The 24,896-nt window shown below is 51.7% G+C and overlaps 1 protein-coding gene across 1 annotated transcript in view; it reads right to left on the bottom strand.

The window, feature by feature from the left end:
- The window catches only part of CLDN7 (claudin 7), a 28,075-nt gene extending 14,405 nt beyond the window's left edge, over positions 1-13,670 (bottom strand). Inside the window, exon 1 of the mRNA XM_060256647.1 lies at positions 13,320-13,670. Within this exon, the coding sequence (XP_060112630.1) occupies positions 13,320-13,662 (343 nt within the window). The 5' untranslated portion in view covers positions 13,663-13,670. The remainder of the gene's footprint in view (positions 1-13,319) is intronic.
- Positions 13,671-24,896: the final 11,226 nt, after the last annotated feature.

The following is a 24,896-nucleotide window of genomic DNA, read 5'->3' as shown; positions in this document are numbered from 1 at the left end:
AAATAAGCCTCTGCTGCTCTGTAGGCTGCTCTGAGACTCTGTCCTTGAAAGGGCAGCTTCTGGAAGAGCTCTCTTAGCCCCACCTGCCTCACAGGGTGTCTGTTGTGGGAAGGGAAGGGAAAGGAGATTGTAGGCCGCTCTGAGCCTCTGTCCTTGAAAGGGCAGCTTCTGAGAGAGCCCTCTAAGCCCCACCCCACCTCACAGGGTGTCTGTTGTGGGGGAGGAAAGGAAAGGAGATTGTAGGCCGCTCTGAGCCTCTGTCCTTGAAAGGGCAGCTTCTGGAAGAGCTCTCTTAGCCCCACCTGCCTCACAGGGTGTCTGTTGTGGGAAGGGAAGGGAAAGGAGATTGTAGGCCGCTCTGAGCCTCTGTCCTTGAAAGGGCAGCTTCTGAGAGAGCCCTCTAAGCCCCACCCCACCTCACAGGGTGTCTGTTGTGGGGGAGGAAAGGAAAGGAGATTGTAGGCCGCTCTGAGCCTCTGTCCTTGAAAGGGCAGCTTCTGGGAGAGCTCTCTTAGCCCCACCCACCTCACAGGGTGTTGTGGGGGAGGAAGGGAAAGGAGATTGCAGGCCACTCTGAGTCTCTGTCCATAAAAGGGCAGCTTCTGGGAGAGCTCTCTCAGCCCCACCCACCTCACAGGGTGTCTGTTGTGGGGGAGGAAGGGAAAGGAGATTGTGAGCCGCTCTGAGACTCTGTCCTTGAAAGGACAGCTGCTGTGAGAGCCCTCTCCAGCCCCACCCGCCTCACAGGGTGTCTGTTGTGGGGGAGGAAGGGGAAGGAGATTGTAGGCCGCTCTGAGCCTCTGTCCTTAAAAGGCCAGCTTCCGAGAGAGCTCTCTCAGCCCCACCTGCCTCACAGGGTGTTTGTTGTGTGGGAGGAAGGGAAAGGAGATTGTAAGCTGCTCTGAAACTCTGTCCTTAAAAGGGCAGCTTCTGAGAGAAGCTGGGCTTTTTCTACAAAAGAGCTCTATGTGAAACAATGGTAATATCAGGGGGTGTGGCCTGATATTTAAATGAGTTCCTGCTGGGCTTTTTCTGCAAACAAAGGCCTGGTCATGATGACGATTTCCGCCCGTCTGGGTTTTATGTTTTGGTTATTTTCCCCCTTTTTTTGTGGGAAAAAGTACTAGAAAGCCTGTCACATCTTAAAGTTCAGCAAAATTCTCACAGAGGGTTTAAACAATGGAGCCCAGAAGCAAGTGGGGTTTTTTGGGGGGAGGGAGGGTAATAAAGAAAGCACAATAAAATTTCGAGGGTCTGGAGCCCTACTTCTGTGAGCTCCTGCCCAAAAACGAGATACTGCAAGATACTAATCACTATGGGGGGGGGGGGGGGTTAACAGGACTCCTGGGTTCTTTTAGGAAAAAGACGGAGACTTACATAGGGGTTGCCAATTCCCATGTGGGGACAGGGGATTTCCCGGTTTGGAGGCCCGCTTCAGAGTCCTCGGAAAGCAGGGTGGGAAATGTCTGCCGGGCACTCCGTTATTCCCTATGAAGATCGATTTCCATAGGGTATAATGAAGGATTGATCTGCGGGTATCTGGGGCTCTGGGGAGGCTGTTTTCTGAGGTAGAGGCACCAAATTTTCAGCATAGCATCCAGAGTCCCTCCCCAAAATACCCACCAAGTTTCAAAAGGATTGGACCAGGGGGTTCGATTCTATGAGCCCCAAAAGAAGGCGTCCCTTGCCTTCATTATTTCCAACGGAAGGAAGGCATTTTTAAAAGTGTGCGGGCCCTTTCAATGCGATGGCCAGAACCCCCTTTGGAGTTCAACGATGCTTGTCACAACCTTGCTTCTGGCCCCACCCCCAAAGTCTCCTGGCTCCACCCCCAAAGTCCCCAGATATTTTTTAAATTGAACTTGGCAACTCTAACCTTACATGTGTGAAGAAGCAGCTGGGGTGGGGTGGAGTGACGCTTTTCATGTTTCCAAGGCAAAGCTGCAGTCTTCACTGGGCCCAAACTACCATATAATTCTCATTGGGCTCCCTGCCCAAGGATTACCTGGCCAGGTAGGAGAGGATGCAAAGTCTAAAGGTTAGCCCTTTGCCAAGGTGAGCCATAAAGCCACACCTCAGGTTAACTCTTACGTAGCAAGACAAAGGTGGGGGGAAGTCTCCAGCGGCCACTGCTGGGGGGAGGATAGAGTTGCCAAGTCCAATTCAAGAAATATCTGGGGACTTTGGGGGTGGAGCCAAGATCAAGGCTGTGGCAAGCATCATTGAACTCCAAAGGGAGTTCTGGCCATCACATTGAAAGGGACGGCACACCTTTTCAATGCTTTCCTTCCATAGGAAATAATGGATAGAGGCATCTTCTTTTTGGGCTCATAGAATTGGACCCCCTGGTCCAATCTTTTTGAAACTTGGGGGGTATTCTGGGGAGACACACTAGATGCTATACTAAAAATTTGGTGCCTCTACCCCAAAAAACAGCCCCCCCCAGAGCCCCAGATACCCGCAGATCAATTCTCTATGATTTTCTATGGAAATAAATCTCCATAGGTAATAATAGAGTTCCCAGCAGACATTTCCCTCTCCCTCCGCCCCCACTTTCTGATGACCCTGAAGTGGGGGGAGGGCCTCTAAACCGGGGGGGGGGATCTCCTGCCCCCACCTGGGGATTGGCAACCCTACCCAGGAGAGGGACCCCCCACCACCACCACACCTCCATCAGCAACTTTTAATTTGACCCAAATGTGTTGTGGGGAACTGCAGCATTTCCTGGAAAGAGCCGTGGAAACCTGGGGAACCTCACAGTTTTGAAAGCCAGCCTTGGCAGATCCGGGGACTTGCTGGGCGCTGATTCCTACTTCGCCCCACCCTTCCCCTTCCCTCCCCACAGAAACAGGTGACATCACCCCTCCCCACGGACAGGTGCCTGTCCCAAGTGTGTGTGTGTGTGTGTGCCAAAACACAACAGGCAGCCTCCACCAAAGGAAAGCAGAGTGGCGGAACAAAGCCAGAGCCGTTGAGCCGGTTTCGCTGAAACCACTGCGTGGACAGAGTTCAAGGAAGGAGGGAGGGAGGGGGAGCAGAACATAGTGGCTAGAACAGGAAGCGGAGGCTGGGTGCGGGGTGCTAGCGAGGAGAAATGCAGAGGGCCGGAAACAATAGCCTGAAGCTGGGTAGATCCAAGCCAGCCTGATCTTGTCAGATTTTGGAAGCCAAGCAAGGTCAGGCCTGATCAGCGTTCGGAAGAATCCCAGGGTTGTCCTGGTGCACAGGTAGCCCATGGCCAGCCACTTCTGATACCTCCTGGGGCATTTCCATGGCAGCCGTGTAGGGTTGCCAAGTCCAATTCGAGAAATACCTGGGGACTTTGGGGGTGGGGCCAAGAGCAAAGGCGTGACAAGCACGATTGAACTCCAATGGGAGTTCTGGCCATCACATTTAAGGGGACCCACACACCTTTGAAATGCCTTCCCTCCATTGGAAATAAGGAAGGATAGGCACACCTGCTTTTGGGGCTCACAGAATTGCTCCCTGGTCCAATCCTTTTGAAACATGGGAGGGAAATTCGGGGAGAGGCAATGGATGCTATGCTGAAAATTTGGTGCCTCTACCTCAGAAAACAGCCCCCTCCCCAGAGGCCCAGATACCCACAGATCAATTCTCCATTATACCCTATGGGAATCGGTTACCATAGGGAAGAATGGAGTGCCCAGGAGACATAAGAACATAAGCGGAGCCCTGTTGGATCAGGCCAATGGCCCCTCCAGTCCAACACTCTGGGTCACATAAGAACAGAAGAGAAGCCCTGTTGGATCAGGCCAATGGCCTTTCCAGTCCAACACTCTGTGTCACATAAGGACATAAGAGGAGCCCTGTTGGATCAGGCCAATGGCCCCTCCAGTCCAACACTCTGTGTCACATAAGAACATAAGAGGAGCCCTGTTGGATCAGGCCAATGGCCCCTCCAGCCCAACACTCTGTGTCACATAAGAGAAGCCCTGTTGGATCAGGCCAATGGCCCCTCCAGCCCAACAGTCTTTGTCACATAAGAGAAGCCCTGTTGGATCAGGCCAATGGCCCCTCCAGCCCAACACTCTGTGTCACATAAGAGAAGCCCTGTTGGATCAGGCCAATGGCCCCTCCAGCCCAACAGTCTTTGTCACATAAGAGGAGCCCTGTTGGATCAGGCCAATGGCCCCTCCAGCCCAACACTCTGTGTCACATAAGAACATAAGAGGAGCCCTGTTGGATCAGGCCAATGGCCCCTCCAGCCCAACACTCTGTGTCACATAAGAACATAAGAGAAGTCCTGTTGGATCAGGCCAGTGGCCCATCCAGTCCAACACTCTGTGTCACACAGTGGCTGAAATACACAAACACACACTGTGGCTAATAGCCACTGATGGACCTCTGCTCCATATTCTTTTCCTCCCACCTCCACCAGCTTTCTGATGATCCTGAAGCAGGGGGGGCCTCCAAAGCAGGAGATTGGCCACCCTATAGGTGCAACTTGATAGCCCGCCCCCAAAGGAACAACTCCTCTTGGGGGGGGGTCTTTGAAGGGGTCACTGTCTGTCCAGAGAGGGAAGCTCCAGGCAGCCCTAATCCAGGGCCCCCAAACTCCCTCCCCTTTCAGAGAAAATCCTGGCCCACCCCAAGAGGACGGTGTGCGAAAGGAACACCACAAATATCACTCCCATCCAATACTCCCTCTAAGCTGCGGAGTCTCATGAACAAAAATTTTGCTTTGTGAGCTACTGGCACTAAAGTTGTGAGCCTCTGCCCAAATCAGTTTGCTCTGGGGCCATTTTTCCTGAGCTAAGACAGAAATGGGTGAGCCGGAGTCGAAAAAAACGTGAGAGGGCTGATGCTAACTCAGCTTAGAGGGAAGACCACAAGAGAGGAGACAACAGAGCTCTAACCCACCCGGGCTCCTCTGCCTGTTCCCAGAGGCCCCGCTCCGTCCACCGGCGCCGTGACCCCTGCGGTTGCTCTCCTGCCATCTGCAAACCAAGTTTGTTTTCTCAAAGAATAAAAATGCGATAGGATTATCAGGGGCCGCACCTCAGCTATATAAACAGAACTGGGGCAGCGAGGCAGCAGAGGCTCATAGCTAGCTCTGGTCCAAGAGCCAACCGGAAGGTGCTTTCCCCTGCCTCAAACTCCCACTCTGGCCCCCTTCCACAAATACCCCCGCCCCAAGCTGTGGTCCCCCTGGAAGACCCTCTGAAGAAGACCGCAGATTTATGCCCCGCCCTTCTCTCTGCATCAGAGTAGCTCACAATCTCTCAGGGGTGGCCAACGGCAGCTCTCCAGATGTTTTTTTTTTGCTTACAACTCCCATCAGCCCCAGCCAGCATGGCCAATGGCTGGAGCTGATGGGAGTTACAGGCAAAAAACATCTGGAGAGCTGCCGTTGGCCACCCCGTCTATATCGTCTCCCCCCCCACAACAGACACCCTGTGAGGTGAGGTGGGTGGGGCTGAGAGAGCTTTCACAGCAGCTCCCCTTTCATGGACAGCTCTGTGAGAGCTCTGGCTGACCCAAGGCCATTCCAGCAGGTGCACGTGGAGGAGTGGGGAATCACTCCCGGTTCTCCTAGATAAGAGTCAGTGCACTGAACCACTACACCAAGCACTTAACCGCTACACCAACTGTGTGCTAACCAGTGGACCCCACTACTGAAGAACCCAGGGATCGTGGTGTGCCCGTTTCTCCTCCAACTCTTGACATTTCTCTGTTCCTCAAGAGCCAACCTTGATTGCCACCGTGCCTTAGTTCACGTCCTTCTCTGGGAGATCCGAGGGCCCCCCTCCTCCTCGCCCCCCCCCCCAGCCACTTCTCCAATTCCGAGAGACTTGAACCCTCCATTTGGCGGGGGCACATTTTCATTCCCTTTTGGAAACACGTAAACCCCGAAGTCAGAGTGGGCGTTTTGCGTTCTTTTTCGGTTGTTCTGGCTGCAGCCCGGCCTCTCTTTCAAAGCCGAGAGCGGCCCCACCCAGCTCTTTCAAGTGACAAACTTTGAGCCGTAGAAAAATAAAACAAGGCAACTCACACCTGGGTTTCAAGCTACTGCCAGAGGAGACACCCCGTCCCTTTGCCCCAGATGCCTGTGCTGGGAGGTGGGGGGGAGGCATTCTCAGTGGCTGGTGTGGGATGCTGCTGTGCCTCATATTGAAAGGGAAACAGGGCTAGGAAGGCAGGCAAAATCCTGCTCTTTATTGCCAAGTCCAATTCAATAAACATCTGGGGATGGAGCCAGGAAGAAGAAGAAGATGATACTGGATTTATATCCCGCCCTCCACTCCGAAGAGTCTCAGAGCGGCTCACAAACTCCTTTCCCTTCCTCCCCCACAACAGACACCCTGTGAGGTAGATGAAGATATTGGATTTATATCCCGCCCTCCACTCCGAAGAGTCTCAGAGCAGCTCACAATCTCCTTTCCCTTCCTCCCCCACAACAGACACCCTGTGAGGTAGCTGAAGATATTGGATATATATCCCGCCCTCAACTCCGGAGAGTCTCAGAGCGGCTCACAATCTCCTTTCCCTTCCTCCCCCACAACAGACACCCTGTAAAGTAGTTGAAGATATTGGATTTATATCCTGCCCTCCACTCTGAAGAGTCTCAGAGCGGCTCACAATCTCCTTTCCCTTCCTCCCCCACAACAGACACCCTGGGAGGTAGATGAAGATATTGGATTTATATCCTGCCCTCCACCCCGAAGAGTCTCAGAGCGGCTCACAATCTCCTTTCCCTTCCTCCCCAACAACAGACACCCTGTGAGGTAGATGAAGATATTGGATTTATATCCCGCCTTCCACCTCAAAGAGTCTCAGAACGGCTCACAATCTCCTTTCCCTTCCTCCCCCACAACAGACACCCTGTGAGGTGGGCGTGGCTGAGAGAGCTCTCCCAGAAGCTGCCCTTTCAAGGACAACCTCTGCCAGAGCTATGGCTGACCCAAGGCTATGCCAACAGGTGCAAGTGGAGGAGTGGGGAATCAAACCCGGTTCTCCCAGATAAGATTCCGCACAATTCACCTTTGGAGACTTTGGGGGTGGAGCCAGAAAACTTTGGGGGTGGAGGCAGGAGCAAGAACGTGACAAGCACAATTGAACTCCAAAGGGAGTTCTGGCCACCCCATTTAAAGGGACTGCGTTCCTTTTATTTGCCTTCCCTCCCTTGGAAATAATGGCTAGGAGCACTTTCTTAGGGAGCTCATAGAATTGGACGCCTCAGTCCAATCCTTTGAAAACTTGGAGGTCTTCTGAGCAGAGGTGTTGGATGCAATGCTGCACATTTTGTGCCTCTACCTCAGAAAAGAGCCCCCTCCCCAGAGCCCCAGATACCAGTGGCTCAATTCTTCATTATTCCCTATGAGAATCAGTCTCCACAGGGAATAATGGAGTGCCCAGCAGACATTTCCCTCCCCACCCCCTCTTTCTGAAGCGGAGGGAGGGCCTCCAAACTGGGGGATCCCCTGCCCCCACCTGGGGATTAGCAACCCGAGACTCCCGGGTTCTTTGGCTCGAAGAAGGGACGTTAAGGGAAGTGGCATCTTGGAGAAGAGATGAAGAGGTGTTGCAGTTCAGGCTCGCTTACTCACTGGGCCCTGCTCTTCAGAAGCCGAGGAGGTTTCCTTTGGGATGAAACTAAGCTCCAGGAAGCTTGCAGGCAGCACCCACCCCTGACTCAGAGGGCGGAAGCGAGCGGAACTGCTTGGCTCACTCGGTGAGGTCACAACCAAACTTCCAGCGTATAGGCAGCAGAGAGGCACAAGGCCCAGGCTGGAACATCTCAACTGGGGCATTAAGCACCAGAGGAAGCACTTTTACACATAAGAACACGAGAGAAGCCATGTTGGATCAGTCCAATGGCCCATCCAGTCCAACACTCTGTGTCACAGAAGAACAGAAGAGAAGCCATGTTGGATCAGGCCAGTGGCCCATCCAGTCCAACACTGTGTCACATAAGAACATAAGAGAAGCCATGTTGGATCAGTCCAATGGCCCATCCAGTCCAACACTCTGTGTCACATAAGAGAAGCCACGTTGGATCAGGCCAGTGGCCCATCCAGTCCAACACTGTGTCACATAAGAACATAAGAGAAGCCATGTCAGATCAGGCCAGTGGCCCATCCACTCCAACACTCTGTGTCACATAAGAACATAAGAGAAGCCATGTTGGATCAAACCAATGGCCCATCCAGTCCAACACTCTGTGTCACATAAGAACATAAGCGAAGCCATGTTGGATCAGGCCAGTGGCCCATCCAGTCCAACACTCTGTGTCACATAAGAACAGAAGAGAAGCCATGTTGGATCAGGCCAATGGCCTATCCAGTCCAACACTCTGTCACACAGTGGCCAATATATGTGTGTGTGGCTAACAGCCACTGATGGACCTCTGCTCCATATTTTTATCTAATCCCCTCTTAAAGCTGGCTATGCTTGTAGCCGCCGCCACCTCCTGTGACAGTGAATTCCACATGTTAATCACCCTTTGGGTGAAGAAGGACTTCCTTTTATCCTTTTTAACCTGACTGCTCAGCAATTTCATCGAATGCCCACGAGTTCTCGTATTGTGAGAAAGGGAGAAAAGGACTTCTTTCTCTGCTTTCTCCATCCCATGCATCATCTTGTAAACCTCTCTCATGTCACCCCGCAGTCGATGTTTCTCCAAGCTAAAGAGCCCCAAGTGTTTTAACCTTTCTTCATAGGGAAAGTGTTCCAAAGCTTTAATCATTCTAGTTGCCCTTTTCTGGACTTTTCCCATTGCTAGAATATCCTTTTTGAGGTGCAGTGACCAGAATTACTCCCTAATGCAAGGGGCACAGGCTCTCACTACTCAGGGTTGTCAGTGGTGTGCTAATGGTTTGCACAGTGCACAGCCTGAGCAGGAATACCTTCCCAGGCTTCTCCAACTGAGTCTGGATTCAAAAGTGGGCAAGGATTCTCATGGGTGGGCTCCATGGCCAGGGGGAAGGGGCTTTGCTCTGCTCTGGTAAGGCCTCACCAGGAGTCTTGTGTTCAGTTTTGGGCACCACATTTTAAGGATCTAGACAAGCTGGAACAGGTCCAGAGGAGGGCGACGAAGATGGTGAGGGGTCTGGAGACCAAGTCCTATGAGGAAAGGTTGAAGGAGCTGGGCATGTTTAGCCTGGAGAGGAGGCGGCTGAGAGATGATAGGATTATCATCTTCAAGTCCTTAAAAGGTTGTCATATAGAGGATTGTACAGAGTGGTTTTCTGTTGACCCAGAAGGTTGAAGCAGAACCACCGTGTTGAGATTAAATCACAAGAGTTTCGGGTTAAACACTAGGAAGAACTTCCTGATCTTTAGAGCAGTTCCTCATTGGAACAGGTTTCCTTGGGAGGTGGCAGGCTCTCCTTCCTTGGAGGTTTTGAAACAGAGGCTAGATGGCCATCTGACAGCAATGAAGATCCTTTGAATTTAGGGGGAGGTGTTTGTGAGTTTCCTGCACTGTGCCATGGGTGGACTAGATGACCCTGGAGGTCCCTTCCAACTCTAGGATTCTAGGGTGAGCTGGGAGAGGAGGCCAGATCACACATGTGGGTGTGCCTCTGCGCTGGGTGTGAAAGGGCCAAAAATTCCTGCCTGTTACTCAGCAATGCTAGATATTTATAAACACCAAACCAGAAAACTCAGAGACACTTGTTTAGCATTAGCTGCTGAGAGACATCGGTGTGATTCCACCTGGGAGGGAGAAGGTGGTGTGGAATCCCTCCGCAACGGGGTCCCACTAAGGGTCCACTTAAGGGTTTCCAACTCTGGGTTGAGAAATTCCTGGAGATTTGATGGTGGGGTTTGGAGAGGGGAAAGGCCTCCTCTTCCCTCCCAAGGGGCCATGTCCTTCAGGGAAACCGGTCTTTGTAGGCTGGGGATCAGCCATAATTCTAGAAGATCTCTAGGCCCCGCCTAGAGGCTTTTGGAGTTTAGCGCCATCTTGAAATCTCACTGGAGACTTTCTGTCCTATTTGTCCACTGGGAACTCTGTGTGCAGTCTTGGGAGGCACGAAAAAAAATACATCTTGCAGGTTTTGCACAACTTTGTGATGCGTCAGAAACACATGGATATCTTTCCTGAGCTTTTGCCTTTGGTTGAGAGATGTGGTTGGAGCCCCCGAGGCTAGAAGAGGATTCGAAGCAGGAAGAATCAAGTCATTGTGAGGCAGGTGGGGCTGAGAGAGCTCTCCCAGCAGCTGCCCTTTCAAGAACAGCTCTGCCAGAGCTCTGGCTGACCCAAGATGATGCATGGGATGGAGGAAGTAGAGAAAGAAGCCCTTTTCTCCCTTTCCCCCAATACAAGAACTCTGTGGGCATTCAATGAAATTGCTGGGGAGTCAGGTTAAAACGGATAAAAGGAAGTCCTTCTTCACCCAAAGGGTGATTAACATGTGGAATTCACTGCCACAGGAGGTGGTGGCGGCTACAAGCATAGCCAGCTTCAAGAAGGGATTGGATAAAAATATGGAGCAGAGGTCCATCAGTGGCTGTTAGCCACAGTGTGTGTGTGTATACATACGTACATATACATACATATATATACATATACATATATATATGCCACTGTGTTGGACTGGATGGGCCATTGGCCTGATCCAACAGGGCTTCTCTTATGTTCTTATGTGACTCAGAGTGTTGGACTGGAGAGGCCATTGGCCTGATCCAACAGGGCTTCTCTTATGTTTTTATGTGACACAGAGTGTTGGACTGGAAGGGCCACTGGCCTGATCCAACAGGGCTTCTCTTACGTTCTTATGTGACTCAGAGTGTTGGACTGGATGGGCCTTTGGCCTGATCCAACAGGGCTTCTCTTATGTTCTTATGTGACTCAGAGTGTTGGACTGGAGAGGCCATTGGCCTGATCCAACAGGGCTTCTCTTATGTTTTTATGTGACACAGAGTGTTGGACTGGAAGGGCCACTGGCCTGATCCAACAGGGCTTCTCTTACGTTCTTATGTGACTCAGAGTGTTGGACTGGATGGGCCTTTGGCCTGATCCAACAGGGCTTCTCTTATGTTCTTATGTGACTCAGAGTGTTGGACTGGAGAGGCCATTGGCCTGATCCAACAGGGCTTCTCTTATGTTTTTATGTGACACAGAGTGTTGGACTGGAAGGGCCACTGGCCTGATCCAACAGGGCTTCTCTTACGTTCTTATGTGACTCAGAGTGTTGGACTGGATGGGCCTTTGGCCTGATCCAACAGGGCTTCTCTTATGTTCTTATGTGACTCAGAGTGTTGGACTGGAGAGGCCATTGGCCTGATCCAACAGGGCTTCTCTTATGTTTTTATGTGACACAGAGTGTTGGACTGGAAGGGCCACTGGCCTGATCCAACAGGGCTTCTCTTATGTTCTTATGTGACTCAGAGTGTTGGACTGGAGAGGCCATTGGCCTGATCCAACATGGCTTCTTTTATAAAAGGCCATTCCAACCGCTGCAAGGGGTTGGAGTGGGGGAATCCACGGGATCTCCCAGATAAGAGTCCAGGCACTTCACCACTCCACCAAACTCTGCCTTCGGGAGGCCCCTAATCAATCTCCAGGTCTCCCCCCAGCCAACTGGGAAGGCAGGGGGACGCATGGTGGCCGTGGGCCCTCCCGCCAGGCTCTCCCCGGGCGCCTTTGGAAGACTGCGCCTGCAGGTGCGGCTCGGCGGTGGGAGGGGAGGGGAGCGCGGCAGAGCCCGCGGCAAGTGGCCCAACCGGCCCAGGCAGTTGCAGCTTCGAAGGGGCGAACGGTCTGGGGAGGAGGCGGAGGCGAGGGGCGGTGCGCCTGGCTGCTGCGGGAGGAGGAAGAGGAGGGGGCCCTTGCAAGCCCGGGCAGCTTTTGAGCTGCACTGGGGCCCGGGCGGAAGGGGGGGGGGGAGTGGTTGATCGACGGCCGGAGCCAGGATCCAGCAGCCGGGCCTTTGCAGCGCCAGGAGGGAAGCGGCGCTCCCTGGTCTGTTTGGACAAGGAGGGACGGGCCGTTGTCTAAACAGAGCCGGGTTCGAGGCCCGCCCGGGGGGCCTTCCCGCCCGCTGAAGCCGAAGCGAAAGGCCCGCGGATTCAACAGGTATCCGAGCCGCCAGCCGCCCCCGCCGAGGAGAGCGGGGAAGCGGCTGCTTTGCGCGCTCCAAGGAACCCAAGAGGTGGCGGCCGCTCATCCAGACGTGCGCGGGGACTTGGCGTGTCCGTCGTTGCGCGCTGGAGAAGGGAGGCTTCGACGACACGGAAGTCCCGGCGCACGTCTGGACGCCCTGAGCTCTGAGCCGCGGATCGCGAGGAAAGAGACGCCAACGGCTTTCGTTTTCTAACTGGACGTCTAAAGCCGAATCGGAGCCCAGCGACGCCGTTGTGAGACGCACCAGCTTTCACACTGGGTGTTGCCTTTCCTGCGCACGCGACGGGAATATCTGGGGTTAACGCTTGACGCGCGCCTGCGACGAAGTTTCATTCTGGGGTTACGCGTTCCCGTGCGTAAAAACCACGTTTCATTCTGGGGCCAAGCTTTCGGGAGCGGGAATGCATGCCCGGAATATAACTCGGTTGGTCTTGGAGGCGCCCCTGGACTCGAGACTTTGTTCTCTTGCTACACACCAACAAGGCGCGGCGACCGGCCGGATTATCTGCAAAGCAGCCGTCCGGGTTTGTATCGGGATTAAGGCGCGACTCCAAAAGCCAGTTCGAGAGACTCGGGAAAACCGAAGCGTTCCCTCCTTCTGGGCCGATGTCGAGGGTTTCTATCTCCCCCCCACCCATCGAGGGTTTCTATCCCCCCCACCCCTCCTCCTCCAGAAGCCACAACCCGGCCATTCAAATGCGGAATCGCAGGGCGGTCTGGCGAAAGACGCGTGAATCGCTAGAAAGCCCCCATTGGAAGGAAGGTGTGGGTCAGAAAGACTCCCCCTCCCCTCGGCCTCTGGAGTTGCCCAAGACGAAAAGGGTCGTTTAAACGTTGCTCAAGAAAGTGCGGGAGGAAGACTCTCCCAAATATCTCCAACGCCCTGGTTTCCACTTGTTCCTTCCCAGCTCCTCGACGCCCCAACAAGCTTTGTGCCTCGGGGGAGGGGGGGGACAATTTTACACACCCAGCCCAGCCCCGCTGCCCCCTTCCCGCCCACTTGGGACCCCCCTTTGGCTCCCCCCCGACAGCCCACCCTCCGCCCGCCTTCATCTTCTCCGGAGGGGGCGCTCCAGGTGAGAATTCACCCCCTTCCCCAAATTGCAGCCCTCCCACTCGCCCCGGGGGGGAAACGGCCGCTTTGGAGAGGGGTCACGCCCCTCCCCCTCCGAGCGCCCGGGAGTTGGCAAGCCCGGCCGCCCCGCCCCCTCCCCCGCCGCCGACTGACCCTTGAGGCTGAGGACGGAGTCGTAGACCTTGCACTGGATCTGCCCGGTGCTCTGCCACGCGCAGGTCATCCAGAGGCCCTGGTAGACGGCCACGGCCGTGATGATGTTCCCGTCGGCGTAGGCGGATATCTGCCACTGGGGCATGACGGTGGCGGCCAGGGTGGCGATCCAGCCCACCAGGCCCAGCGCGAAGCCCAGCAGTTGCAGACCCGAGTTGGCCATGGCGGGCGGGCGGGCGGGCGGGCGGGGCGTCTCCTTCACCTCCCAGCGGCTCTTACCTGCGCGCCAGGTGAGCGCACCTGCCTTTATGGCCTGGGCCGCAGGGAGGCGGGCGCGTGACATCAGCCCCCTCCCCCGGGGGAGGGGAGGGGAGGCCGACGGAACAGAAACTCCCGCCCTGCTGGGCCCTGCGGCGCGCCGGCTCCTTCCTGCAGCGCCTGGGCGGGGTGGCCCCGGGCGGGCCCCCTTCGGCCTTTCTCCCCGCGGTGGGTTTGCGCCCCGGCAAAGAAGCGGGCCTGGCCCAGAAGAGACCCCTGCGCGATCCAAAAGAGGCCGCAGCAGGCCCAAGTGGGAGTCCGGGGGGCGCCCCGAGAACCAACGAAATTTAATTCTGGGCACCCGCTTTTGTAGGCACGCGGGATTCGACTCTGTCGGACTTCGGGGCGTCCTTTGTTCCCTTGCTTCAGACCAACAGGGCTGCTCCTCCCTCCTCCCCAAAAGCGGCAGTGATGGACTCCTCTGTTTATCCACGGACTTCCTCTCCCCAGGGCCTCGCTCTCAAAGGCCGGCTTCACCCCATTAAAAAAGGGCGCTTTTTTGGTAGGAAAAAGCCCAGCAGGAACTCATTTGCATATTAGGCCACCCCCCCCTAACGCCACCATTCTCTTACGCGGGACCTTTTGTTGGAGAAGTCCAGCAGAAACTTATTTGCATATTCGGCCACACCCCCTAATATCACCATTGTTTTGCGCAGGACTTTTTGTTGGAGAAGCCCAGCATGTTAGGCCACATCCCCTAATGGCACCATTGTTTCACGCGGGGCCTTTTGGAGAAGCCCAGCAGGAACTCATTTGCATATTAGACCCCCCCTCAATTGTGCCATTTTTTTCACGCTGGGCTTTTTGTTGGAGAAGCCCAGCAGGAACTCATTTGCATATTAGACCACACACCCCTAATGTCACCATTGTTTTACACAGGACTTTTTCTTGGAAGAGCCCAGCAGGAACTCATTTTCATATTAGGCCACACCCCCTAATGTCACCATTGTTTCACACCAGACCTTTTATCAGAAGCCCAGCAGGAACTCATTTTCATATTAGGCCACACCCCCTAATGGCACCATTGCTTTACACAGGCCCTTTTGTTGGAGAAGCCCAGTAGGAACTCATTTGCATATTAGGCCACACACCCCTAATGGTGCCATTGTTTCACACAGGACTTTGTGCTGGAGAAGCCCAGCAGGAACTCATTTGCATGTTAGGCCACACCCCCTGATGCTAAGCCAGCTGGAACTGCATTCCTGTGTGTTCCCGCTTTTTAAAAAAAGCCCTGTAAAAACAATGCAGTGAGAGCAGAAAGAAGCATCCGGTCAACAGGTGAATTGAAAAGTCAGATGTGCACAAATATGCAGTAGCGAGACAGATAATGTCACAGGTTGGGTTGCTGATTTATTTAAGACATCTGCATTGGCATACAAATGGCGGACAAACCGCCCCCCACCCCGTGGTCTGGGACCCTCATACCCGTGGGGCTGCCCCTCTCCCCCCGGACAGCTTGGTTCATCAGAGCGGGGCCTTCTTCAGGGGCCACTCTGCCAAGGGGTAAAACCAACAGCTGCCCACCTGCCTGCCTTCTCTGTTGTGGCCCCCACCTTGTGAAATGGCCTGTCCCAGGAGGTCAGGAAGCCCCTCCCACACTCCACCTCCTGCCTCTTCTAGGCAGCCAATAGACTTGCACGGGGCTAAGTGATTCACAAAATGACGTGGATAAATCTTTAGTGACTGTGGCCTGTGATACTGCGTGGCGCTTGCTGAAACTAGGGGCGCTTTCACACGGTGACTGTTGCAAGCGGATTTCGCTATTCTTACCCAGTGAAAATCCAGTTGCAAAGTGTGTTATTTCGTGTGCGTGAATGCACCCAAGGATTCCACTTTGGGATGTTTAGGTTGCTTCCAGTGCAATCCTAAAAACACTTTCCTGGGAGTAAGTCCCATTCGGCAGACCTGGGTAGGATTCTGAGTAGACCTGGGTAGGATTGCTGTCTTCATGTGTCCTGTTGATATTCATGTTCTATTTTTAGACGTCTGGTTGGTTTTCCAAACCCGTTTCCTGTTGCATTGGTCATGGAGTGTCCCTTCTGGTCGATTGCATCGACTTCGCGTCATTCGCCTTGAGCTGGAGTCAGAAAGGCGGACTGTACATCGTCATAGAATTTTTTTTTAAAAAAAAGCAAATAAAGAAAGCCAAAAATAAAATAGCAAAGCTTAAATCTCTCCCCCTCCTCCCCACAAAGGATCACTGCCTTGCAAACTCCTGGAAAACAGGCAGGCCTTGCAAGGTCCCCTCTCACCTCTTCAGGGAGTCCATTCCACAGAGCTGGAGCCACGATGGAAAAGGCCCCGCGTTCTGGTTGATGTCAAAAGGCCATTCTATGTGGTGCGAGACCCAATAAATGGCTGCCGGAGGACCACAGCCAGGGGCATGAAGGGGCATGCCAGTGGCACGAGGACGGAGGGGGGCCTTCACACTGCAACACTGGAGATCAAAGGAATACAACTAAGCAATAGAGATTCAAAGTTTGTGAAGCCTTGCTTCGCCTCGTGGGTGACTCTTTGGAACATCGGAGCAAAAGAGAGAAAGAGGTCTCTGAACATGGGCAGAGTGCTCTTCTCTCCTTGAGGAAGGTGGTCCTGAAGCCTGGTTGGCTTCTTGCTTTTTAGATCTTAAACTCTGTTCAGGATTGTTCTTTGGTACCACGTTGCAACACTGGAATACATAAAGCGATGGTAACAGGGAAGAGTATCTGAGCATGTGCAGAGAGCCTTTCCATACAGCAGCTTCCTTTGGTGATCCAGTCTGGTGTAGTGGTTGAGTGTCCGGACTCTTATCTGGGAGAACCGGGTTTGATTCCCCACTCCTCCACTTGCAGCTGCTGGAATGGCCTTGGGTCAGCCAGAGCTCTGGCAGAGGTTGTCCTTGAAAGGGCAGCTGCTGTGAGAGCTCTCTCAGCCCCACTCGCCTCACAGGGTGTCTGTTGTGGGGGAGGAAGGGAAAGGAGATTGTGAGCCACTCTGAGATTCGGAGTGGAGGGCAGGAGATAAATCCAATACCACCTTCTTCTTTGAAGTTTTGTTTTTGAACTTTCAAATTCAACAGTATCAGACTGGAGGGAGGAAGATAAAGGAGACTGTGAGCCACTCTGAGATTCGGAGAGGAGGGCGGGAGATAAATCCAATGCCGCCACCTTCTTTGAAGTTTTGCTTTGGAACTTTCAAATTCAACGGTATCAGACATTTCCCCCACCCCCTCATGAGAAGCCTGTGAGGTAGTAGGTGCTGTTTACACACAAGACCATGAGTCATATATCCTAAAATACCATGTCCCCATGGCAGGCAAGATCCGAACACAGCTCTTCACAAGCCACACCCATTTCTCACTTTTTCAATCCAGACCTGATGAATCTGACCTGAAAGCTCTGTCAACCCAGGCGTTTCAGTGCTGAATAGTGGTGAGCGAGGCACTCAGCACATGCTCAGAGTTGCTCTCCTTGACTATTCATATGAATACACAGGAAGGTGCCATCTACTGAGCCCGGACCCTTGGGTCCATCAAGGTCAATATTGCCCGCTCAGACTAGCAGCTGCTCTCCAGGGTCTCAGGCTGAGGTCTTCCCCATCCCCTCCTGCCTGGTCCTTTTTAACTGGAGATGTCGGGGATTGAACCTGGGACCTTCTGCATGCCAAGCAGAGGCTCTGCCACTGAGCCATGGCTCCTCCTCCTGGCTCTCCAGGGTCTCAGGCTGAGGTCTTCCCCATCACCTCCTGCCTGGTCCTTTTTAACTGGAGATGTCGGGGATCAAACCTGGGACCTTCTGCATGCCAAGCAGAGGCTCTAAGCTCTGAGCCGCAGCCCCTTATTTCCAATACGAAAGAAATGGGACTAAAGAAAGCAAACTAGTAGTTCAGATTACCTGCAGCCTGCCAGACACCAGGATGCCTTGTGTCCCAAAGAGAAAGTGTTTGGCCTGACCCACCCACACACACAAACCTGCCATGACCACAACTGGATCATTTGGGTTTCAGGAAATCTCTGCCTCTGGGCCAGGCATAACAAGGGCCCTGGCAGTGCCCGTATATGGGCAAGCGTTCCTGCCCCACCCTCTGGCAGGCCTCCAATCACGAGAGGTGCTGGGAGCGTCACTTTCTGTCCTGCGCCACCCACATGACACGGTCTCTTCCTCCCGGCCATCAGAACTCAAGGTGCAGCCGGTGAAACTGACGGAGGGGAGGAGGGAGGAAGTGGACTGCCTTGGTTGGCTTTAATGGCGGAAGGCGGTAGCTAAAGGATCTCAATGGAAGAAGAAGAAGAACAACAACATCTGAAGCTGCCTTCTACTGAATCAGACTCTGGGTCCATCCAAGTCAGTCTTGTCTACTCAGACTGGCAGCTGCTCTTTCTCCAGGGTCTCCAGCTGAGGTTTTTCACGCCTCCTTGCCTGGACCCTTTTTAGTTGGAGATGCTGCAGATTGAACCTGGGACCTTCTGCTTACCAAGCAGATGCTCTGCCACTGAGCCACTGTCCCTCCCCATTATGAAGCTGCCTTCTACTGAATCAGTAGTAGAAGAAGATGATATTGGATTTATATTCCAACCTATGGCTCGCAATCTCTTTTACTTCCCCCCTCCCCACAACAGACACCCTGTGAGGCGGGTGGGGCTGAGAGAGCTCTCCCAGAAGCTGCCCTTTTAAGGACAGAGACTCAGAGTGGCCTGCAATCTCCTTTGCCTTCCTTCCCCACAACAGACACCCTGTGAGATGGGTGGGGCTGAGAGAGCTGTCTCAGAAGCTGCCCTTTCAAGGACAGAGTCTCAGAGTGGCCTACAATCTCATTTCCCTTCCTCCCCCACAACAGACACCCTGTGAGGCAGGTCCTTTCAAGGACAACCCCTGTGAGAGCTATGGCTGACCCAAGGCCATTCCAGCAGCTGCAAGTGGGGAATCAAACCTGGTTCTCCCAGATAAGGGTTCGCACACTTAACCACCACACCAAACTATTAGAAATAAAGTGCACAATTGTATCATCCTGAAACCATCGCCACCCCCTTACCCCGGTTCGTGGAAAAATTGTCTTGCACGAAACCGGTCCCTGGTGCCAAAAAGGTTGGGGACCACTGCCTTAGAGAGACATTTCCGTCTATGATGTGTTCCTCTTACCCTTTCCCCAGGGAGCTTCGCGTAACATACGCTGCTTTCCCTTCTTCCATGTCATCATCACAACAACCCTGCAAGGGGGGCTAGGCTGAGAGATGGAGGCTGGGCGGGTGGTGATCTGTGAGCTCCAAGACTGAGTAAGAGATGTTGAACCCAGCCTGATCCTGGCTTCTTTACCACAACGGAGTCCAATATTGAAAAATATCAGTTCCTCCAGTCGATAATCTATCCCTTGCTAAGATTGTTACCCAGTGTGGTGGTTGCAGCATCAGGCTACAATCATAAGAACATAAGAGAAGCCATGTTGGATCAGGCCAGTGGCCCATCCAGTCCAACACTCTGTGCCACATAAGAACATAAGAGAAGCCATGTTGGATCAGGCCAATGCCCCATCCAGTCCAACACTCTGTGCCACATAAGAGAAGCCATGTTGGATCAGGCCAATGCCCCATCCAGTCCAACACTCTGTGCCACATAAGAACATAAGAGAAGCCATGTTGGATCAGGCCAGTGGCCCATCCAGTCCAAAACTCTGTGTCACGTAAGAACATAAGAGAAGCCATGTTGGATCAGGCCAGTGCCCCATCCAGTCCAACACTCTGTGCCACATAAGAGAAGCCATGTTGGATCAGGCCAATGCCCCATCCAGTCAACACTCTGTGCCACATAAGAACATAAGAGAAGCCATGTTGGATCAGGCCAAAGGCTCATCCAGTCCAACACTCGGTGTCTCACAGTGGCCAAAAAACCCAGGCACCATCAAGAGGTCCACCAGTGGGGCCAGGACACTAGAAGCCCTCACACTGTTGCCTCTCCCAAGCACCAAGAAGACACAGCATCGCTGCCCCAGACATAAGAACATAAAAGAAGCCATGTTGAATCAGGTCAATGCCTCATCCAGTCCAACACTCTGTCACACAGTGGCCAAAAACCCCAAGTGCCGCCAGGAGGTCCGCCAGTGGGCCTAGAAGCCCTTCCCACTGTGCCCCCCTCAAGCACTAAGCTGGACCAGCTGGACCTGGGTTCAGATCTTTACTCTGCCATGACCTCACTTTGTGACCTTCACCCATCACTTTTAAGGTTGCCAACACGCCTGGAGGGAAAAATATCCTGCCCCTTTAACAGGAGCTAAATGTGCCCAAAAGGAGAGCTAGATTTTCACCTGGCTTGGAGATGAATAGCATCACCTGGTAAATGACGTGCCATGAACCTCTATTCTTAATTAACTTCTTTTCATCTATCCCATATGCTTCTTTCTAATCACCCCTCCCCCCCCTTACTTGACCCCCCCCAGTGTTATTTACTCAAAATACTAACATTAAAAGGTACCCTTAATTCCTAAGAACTAAAATTAATATTCTTCTTTCTTCTAAAGTTTAATCATTATCAAAAATTGTCCAATGTCCTTTTACATTCCACTCGTCTTCTACATAACTTCTAAATTTTTTCCACTCCCTTTTAAAATCTTCTAAATCATAGTCTCTTAAAGTACTTGTTAATTTGTCCATCTCACTCCATGTCATAACTTTTACAATCCCATCCCATTTTTCTGGTATTTTTTCTTGCTTCCATAACTGCGCATATAGTGTCCTAGCAGCTGAAAGCAAGTACCAAATTATAGTTCTATCTTCTTTTGGAAATTTTTCCATTTGTAATCCCAACAGAAAAGTCTCTGCAGCTTTCTTGAATTCATATCCCAAGATCCTAGAAATTTCTTGTTGGATCATCTGCCAATACTTTTTTGCTCTTTCACAAGTCCACCACATATGGTAGAAAGAACCTTCATGTTTTTTACATTTCCAACATCTGTCTGGCATCTTGTTATTCATCTTTGCCAATTTTTTAGGAGTCATATACCATCTATACATCATTTTAAAACAGTTCTCTTTAATACTCTGACATGAACCTCTGTTAAAGGGACAGTATACATTTTTTTCCTCCAGGAAGTTGGCAACCCTGCCCACTGTGCCTAATAGTAACTGCCTACACAGATAGATCCAAGCGGGCAGCCGTGTTGGTCTGAAGCAGTTGAACAAAGCAGGAGTCAAGTGGCACCTTTAAGAGCAACCCATTTTTATTGAGAACGTCAGCTTTCGTGTGCTCTTAAGCACACTTCATCAGACGAGGAATCCAGCACAGTGAGCACAGTGAGCAAAGCCTCTGAGGAAGTGTGCTTACAATTAAACGTCAACTACCATGGCAAGATAGTCACTTAATACTAAACTTTTTTCCGAAAGAATGGAAATTAAAGAAGGGGCAAAAATTATGGTTAGGAAGGGCTCTGTTGATAGCAAAACGCCAAATTCTTAAACATTGGAAACAAAATGATGTAATTCCAATTCTTCTTTGGGAAGATGACTTATTGAAACTTGCAGCTTTTGAAAAAATATCGTTTTCTGGTCGTAGACAAATGTGTCGTTTTAATGAGATTTGGAGTCCATTTATGCAAATGATGAATGTTTAGCTGATTTGATTTGATATCGTTGTAAACTGTATCGCTTTACTTTTCTTGTATTCACTATATGAAAGTTAGGTTGATGTTCTTCTTTCTGATATCTATTAATGTTTAACTTGAGTAACTATTGTAATTTTATGCACTGGGGTTTCACATGTGGGGTTTTTAAAACAACAATAAAATAAAAAAAAAAGAGCACACGAAAGCTGTCGTTCTAAATAAAAATTGGTCGGTCTTAAAGGTGGCCCTTGACTCCTGCCTACACAGAGTTAGGAAGATAAAACTGGGGGTAGGGTTGTCTGTTGCTCTGAGGTCCTTTGAGAAAGGGCATGATAAAAATAAATCTAGGTTATGAATAAATATCCCCCCCCGCCCTTACTAACACCGCAATTAAGTTCAGTGGTCCATTCCAAATATAAGCGGAAAGAGGGAATCCAGTCCGGGATTCCTTGCTGATCCATTCACCTGTGCTCAGGGCTTTCTTGACGCACAGGTGTAGGCGCCTCTCGAAAAACCCGGCCTGGATTCTCGCCGCGGATTGTGTCGCAAGTGTGCCATTCCACAAAGAGCCTGTAGGTGCCGCTGTTGCCACAGTCAAGCCAGGAGCCCCGAGAAACCGGCGGAGCTCTTTCTTTACCCATCCGATTTAATATTTAGGGTTTTGCATTAGATTATCTTTTCACACTGTACCGCTAGAATGGCTTTCATCTGCCTAAGGGACTGAACAGGGGGAAATAAAAATATATTCATATTCTGTGTGTGTGTGTGTTTGCCTGTATGTACTGAATGCTATCAAATTGCATCTAACTTATGGGGACGCTCTGAATTTAATGCCCTCCTTAACAGGTCTTGGGTTTTCAAAAAGTTTTATTAGTTTCAAGAAAAGACAGTGATGGGGAGTGGGGAAAATAAAAACCACAATACATTCTGGTATTATTTTGCAAAGGAATACTTTTTAAAAGCTTAATTCTACAATAATTTCTTTACGTAGATTGTCCCCTATTATTTTGTCTCAACGGCACAGCATCCATTTTCAGATTTTATAGTATACACCTTTTGTTAAAATTATCTAGTAATTTTGACAATTCTAGTAAAGATAAATTTTAAAATATAAAATACGGGGGGGGGGGGGGGAGAAGAAAAAATAAGTTCACATCAGAGAATCTTAAGAGTCTTGGTTATTCAACCAGGCACAGAATTTCATCCAAAGTTTTCTTGCTTCTTCTTTAGATTTCCCAGCCAACAGTCTGCTGTTTCCAGAACTTTTCCCACTAGATCCATTTTTGTGGGAATTTCCTGAGATTTCCATCTCTGCGCCAAAAGGATCCTAGCTGCTGTGTCTCCTTAGCAGGTCTTGCAAACCGAGGACCGACCGTGGCATCTTTCATTAAGTCTCTCCGTCTCCTCTTGGGTCTTTCCCTTTTTTGGCTGCCTTTTAAGCTTTTTCCAAACATGATTGTCTTTTCTAGAGGCTCTTCAAAGTACTCAGATTAGCTTCATGTTAGTCATTGTTAGTCGGAGAGCCAGTTTGGTGTAGTGGTTAAGTGTGCAGACTCTTATCTGGGAGAACCGGGTTTGATTCCCCATTCCTCCACTTGCACCTGCTAGCATGGCCTTGGGTCAACCATAGCTCTGGCAGACGTTGTCCTTGAAAGGGCAGCTGCTGTGAGAGCCCTCTCCAGCCCCACCCACCTCACAGGGTGTCTGTTGTGGGGGAGGAAGGTAAAGGAGATTGTGAGCCGCTCTGAGACTCTTCGGAGTGGAGGGCGGGATATAAATTCAATATCTTCTTCTTCTTCTTCTTCTTCTTCATTGTAGCTTCTAGGGAAAGTTCAGGTTTGATTTGATTTAAGACTCTCTGATTTGTCTTTTGGGCAGTCCTTGGTATCTGTGAAACTCTCCCCCAACATCTCAGTTTAGAAGGATGAGAGCTAGCATTGGGCAGTGGTTAAGAGTTGGACAAACACAAGGGTGGCCAAACTGTGGCTCAGGAACCACACGTGGCTCTTTCACACATATTGTGTGGCTCTCGAAGCCCCCACAGCCCCATTGGCCAGCAGCTTGGAGAATGCATTCAGTTTCAGTTTATTTCAGTTTATATCCCGCCCTTCCCACCAAAACGGTTCAGGGCGGCTTACAACGTATAAAATCTAACATAAAGTTTGGCTTTAAAATACATCAGTTTGCAACAATTTAAAACAATAAAATAGTAAAACATGTAAAACAAGCAATCTATCAGAATACTACACTACAACCTTCTATAGAGTTTCCAATGCCAGTTAGTTATAGGCCAGCTGGAAGAGGGCTGTCTTACAGGCCCTGCGGAACTGCCCAAGGTCCCGCAGGGCCCTCACCTCTTCCGGCAGCTGGTTCCACCAGCAAGGAGCTGTTACCGAAAAGGCCCTGTCCCTGGTGGATTTCCGACGGGCCTCCTTTGGCCCGGGGATTACAAGCAGATTTTGAGAGCTTGATCTCAGTACTCTCTGGGGAACATGTGGGGAGAAATGGTCCCTAAGTTAGGCAGGTCCTAGGCCATATAGGGCTTTAAAGGTAATAACCAGCACCTTGTGCAAACTGGGAGAGCCAGTTTGGTGTAGTGGTTAAGTGTGCGGACTCTTATCTGGGAGAACCAGGTTTGATTCCACACTCCTCCACTTGCACCTGCTAGCATGGCCTTGGGTCAGCCAGAGCTCTGGCAGAGGTTGTCCTTGAAAGGGCAGCTGCTGTGAGAGTCCTCTCCAGCCCCAGCCACCTCACAGGGTGTCTGTTGTGGGGGAGGAAGGGAAAGGAGATTGTGAGCCGCTCTGAGACTCTTCGGAGTGGAGGGCGGGATATAAATCCAGTATCTTCTTCTTCTTCTTCTTGTACCGGAGTCGGTATATTATTGGCAGCCAGTGCAGATCCCGGAGTCCTGGCCAAATGTGCTCCCATCTTGGGAGCCCTAATAACAGCCGGGCGGCGGCATTCTGCACTAACTGCAACTTCCGGGTTCGGAATGTTGCTTTCTTTCCACCTTTCTCTCTCCTTCCTTCCTGGACTGTACCTGCCACTAGGCAAACTAAGCAATTGCCCGGAGTGCCAGCCCTCTGGCGGCGCCAGACTGGGTGCCCCCCTTGTGACTCGGTGATGTTATCAGTGTGGGGGGGGGCACCAGAAGTTAGGCTCCCCTGGGGTGCCAGACGGTTTAGGGCCAGCCCTGCTTCCTTCCTTCCTGTTTCGCAGCTCTCAAACATCTGACGTTTATTCGATGTGGCTCTTGCATTAAGCAAGTTTGGACAGCTCCGGACTAGCATCTAGGAGGCCTGGGTTTGAAAACCCACCCATGACACAGAAAGTCGCTGGGTAACCTTGGTCTAATCACATACTCTTCGCCTAACCCAGGGCTGCTACTGCAAGGGAAGGAAAGGAGAACCATCTGAGTCACTTTGGGCCCCTGTAAGGAGGGGAAAGGAAAGGAAAGGTCCCCTGCGCAAGCAGCAGTCGTTTCTGACTCTGGGGGTGAAGTTGCTTTCACGTTTTCACGGCAGACTTTTTACGGGGTGGTTTGCCATTGCCTTCCCCAGTCCTCTACACTCCCCCCCCCCCCCAGCAAGCTGGGTACTCATTTTACTGACCTCGGAAGGATGGAAGGCTGAGTCAACCTTGGGCCGGCTACCTGAATCCAGCTTCCGCCGGAATCGAACTCAGGTC

The sequence above is a fragment of the Heteronotia binoei genome, chromosome 15 (assembly GCF_032191835.1).
Source record: "Heteronotia binoei isolate CCM8104 ecotype False Entrance Well chromosome 15, APGP_CSIRO_Hbin_v1, whole genome shotgun sequence".
Lineage (NCBI taxonomy): Eukaryota > Metazoa > Chordata > Lepidosauria > Squamata > Gekkonidae > Heteronotia > Heteronotia binoei.
The sequence above is the reverse complement of the archived record's forward strand: the minus strand, read 5'-3'. Positions and strand labels throughout refer to the sequence as shown.